General features: G+C 45.5%; 1 protein-coding gene across 3 annotated transcripts in view; it reads left to right on the top strand.

Moving 5' to 3' along the window:
• The window catches only part of LOC109974928 (disco-interacting protein 2 homolog C), an 81660-nt gene that overhangs the window by 69220 nt on the left and 9450 nt on the right, over positions 1-2990 (top strand). For all 3 annotated transcript variants that reach the window (XM_020625383.1, XM_020625382.1, XM_020625384.1), the window contains exon 32: positions 2449-2510. In XM_020625383.1, the coding sequence (XP_020481039.1) occupies positions 2449-2510 (62 nt within the window). The remainder of the gene's footprint in view (positions 1-2448; positions 2511-2990) is intronic.

Raw genomic sequence — 2990 nt, 5'->3', positions numbered from 1 at the left:
CGATTCTGACCTTCAGCAGAGAAGACCAGGTTCCTCCCTGATCTGTCACAGAACCTTTGCTGTTTTTAAGCCCCCTCAAAATTGGAGAGGAATAAAAAGATTAACTGTCACCTGCTCTGGATAATTCAGTGTAAGCTACCGTGCAGCTTTTCTACTAAAGTAACGTCCCACTGACCATTTTATAGACACTAATGTTCAGGTAAAGTCAAAATCCAAACCTATAGAAAGACATTTTGAAACTTTTTGTCATCATTTTGAACAGTGTAGTTGTACAGAACAGTGACCTCCAGTTGCATGGCTCAGAACTTAACACAGTCAGTTACGATGATATCAGTATAAAGCAACTAACAGTAGATGGTATAATGAGATGGTTTACTGCAGCCTAAATGAACCAGTTCCTCTCTGGCAGCTTCACATGACCAGACTAACTCTGGGCTGAACAATCTGCTTGTTTTGTTTCTTTGAGTTTTCCATTTGACATTTTTCTTCCTTCCCTCTTCTGTCTTTGTTTTGTGCATAACCCCGACCACATATCTCATCCCTCCCTCCTCTTTCCTCTCTCCTCACCCCCTCTGCCGCTGTAGCCTCACAGGCTGGGAAAGCTTGCCGACCAGGTAGGGAACCACAGTCGACCCCCACCACCTCCTCCACCCCACTGCTTGTCAGCACATCTCATCAGCTGGCTTCTGACCGGAGTCTTTGACGAATTGATTAGAAATAACCTAGCTGCCTGCGCAGGTTCCTGAGACAGCTGTGGCTCGCTGCTTCACGTAGGACAGCAGCTGTAGGAAGCTTGGGCTCAGTTCAGGATCAGTTCATTTCAATGCAGCTGCTTCACTGGCTGCATTCATTTCTTCCTTTTTTCTCTGCTGTCTCTCGCCCACCGAGGTGAGGTGAATTTGCTCATTTAAGACAGATCCCGTTCACTTTGGCTGTGGACAGTGTTGGGTGACAGCTGGAGTTGCCAGGAAACAGTCTGTAGCTTAACGCGGTTCACTTTTTAAATTCAGCTTTGCATGAACTCTGCACCTGTGGCACTGACTCTGATCCCTGTCTCTGGCTCTTTTTTTTATTTTTTTACCACAAACAGTGGCTCATGGGTAATGTAGTACTGTGCCACGACAAAGTTGACTGGCAAAAGATTTTTTTAAAATGAAAACTGGCAGCCAAAACATTCAAGAGTTCAGAACCTGATGAATAGAACAAAATACAGTACAGTCATATGCCTTTATTGATGCTGGGCGCTGTGGTTGAAAGTAACTCCACTTACCAAAGTAGCGTTGTGAGGTATCAGATCACTTCTCCACCACTGGACCGTTTGATCAGACAGTGCTTCTTTGCCATTTTCAGAGCTAAGGCGACAACACGACACTGTGCTATGTTATGTTGATGGGAGACAGTGCGGTTTTGTGCTCTGGTGTGTGGCTCCCACGTTGACGTTGTGTGTCGGTGGTGGGCAGACATTTTAATACGGACTCATCTCAGAGAAAGAAAAGAGGCCGGAGGGATGGTGGAGGAAGAGCGAGTTTGCAACGGGGGTCTTCCTCTCTTTCTTCTTGTCTCTTGATTTTTCTTCAAAATGTTCATTCTCTTCACTCACATTAGGAAACAGCAGTCGACACAGACCTGCCTAAGATCTATATGATATTTCCAGGATATGTAGACCAGCGCAAAGTTTTGGAGTATTAATGCAGCAGCGTGTTTTCCCTCACAACCATCATCTTTCCTTTCCTCTGGCTTCTTGTCCTGTTCCCCTCTTTCCTCTAAAAGACAGTTTTGATGTGACTCTTTCTTTGCATGTTGATCAAGTAGAATCTGGTTTTCAAAGTTTGCTACTGTGCACTTTTTATACTCACCTCCTCCAAAAGCCCCCCCATTCAGTGAGTGTTAGTCAGCAGAGGGTTTGTGGGTTCTTATCTTCGCTTCCAGAGCTTTTCACTCTGCTATAAAGGGAAAGCTTGTCTCTGTGAGCGCGCGTGCACGAGCAGTACGTCCACTGTACATCTCATGTCTCTTATAAGGACCATCGTTTCCCTCACTTGCGTCTCTTCCTTGTCTCTTAATTCTGCCAAAGTAAGCTGCGAGGAAAACGTGAGGAAACGGGGCTCCAGGAAACAAGTTATTAACGACATGAGACGTCCCTCATCTGATGAGTCCAGTCACCAACTGGTTTTTGATAAAGGGCCAGGTCAGTTTACAGAAAACCTCTGCAAAGGATATTGTCGTGTTTCCTCGGTCATGGCTCCTCTGGCACCGTCCTCAGAGCCGATATAAGAGACTTGGAACGTCGTTTGTCCTCAGTTGACCGGAGCAATGTCCAGGTCAACCGAGGATGTAGGAACAATCTTATGAGAGACATGAGATTCCCCCAGTAGAAGAATGTTTGCCATGCAGTCAGGACGTGGTGTGGCCCTGCAGTGTTAACTGTCTGTCGCTGTCTTTCCTCAGGGCACCTCAGGACCCGACCCCACGACTGTGTACGTTGATATGAGAGCGCTACGGCACGACAGGTGAGTTCAGCACAACACTGGGAAACTAATTTATTGCATGCCTGTGTCTCTGTACTGATAGAACTAAGAAGCACCTCCTGGGCTGATAGTAGAAAGTTAGAAAATAATGAGAAGCTGAAAGTTTCTTCAAGACAAGGTGATTTCAGGCTTGTCAGCTTGACGTCCGCCCGTCTCAGCCTCCCCACTTCCTGTGAAACACTTCCAGACTGAGAGACTTAAAACACCCATCACACCCAGTCTGTCACATTTCATGCTGGGCGACACCATAAATAGCAAAACTGCTGCGAGAGTTCAAAATTTGATTTGATTTGATTTATTCTTTCAAGCATGTAAAGACAGTTGCTATGTCAACACACATAATTTTACACATATCCAACAAATGCTAATCCAATACCAATTTGCTTATACCTAGAACATGCTTGAATGGAGTAGGAAGAAGTCAGACTTATCCAGTCCTACCCCATGACATCATCTTACCAT

This window comes from Monopterus albus, unplaced genomic scaffold, assembly GCF_001952655.1.
Source record: "Monopterus albus unplaced genomic scaffold, M_albus_1.0 scaffold354.1, whole genome shotgun sequence".
NCBI classification, from domain to species: domain Eukaryota; kingdom Metazoa; phylum Chordata; class Actinopteri; order Synbranchiformes; family Synbranchidae; genus Monopterus; species Monopterus albus.
Note: the sequence above shows the minus strand (reverse complement) of the source record. Positions and strands in the feature narration are given on the sequence as shown.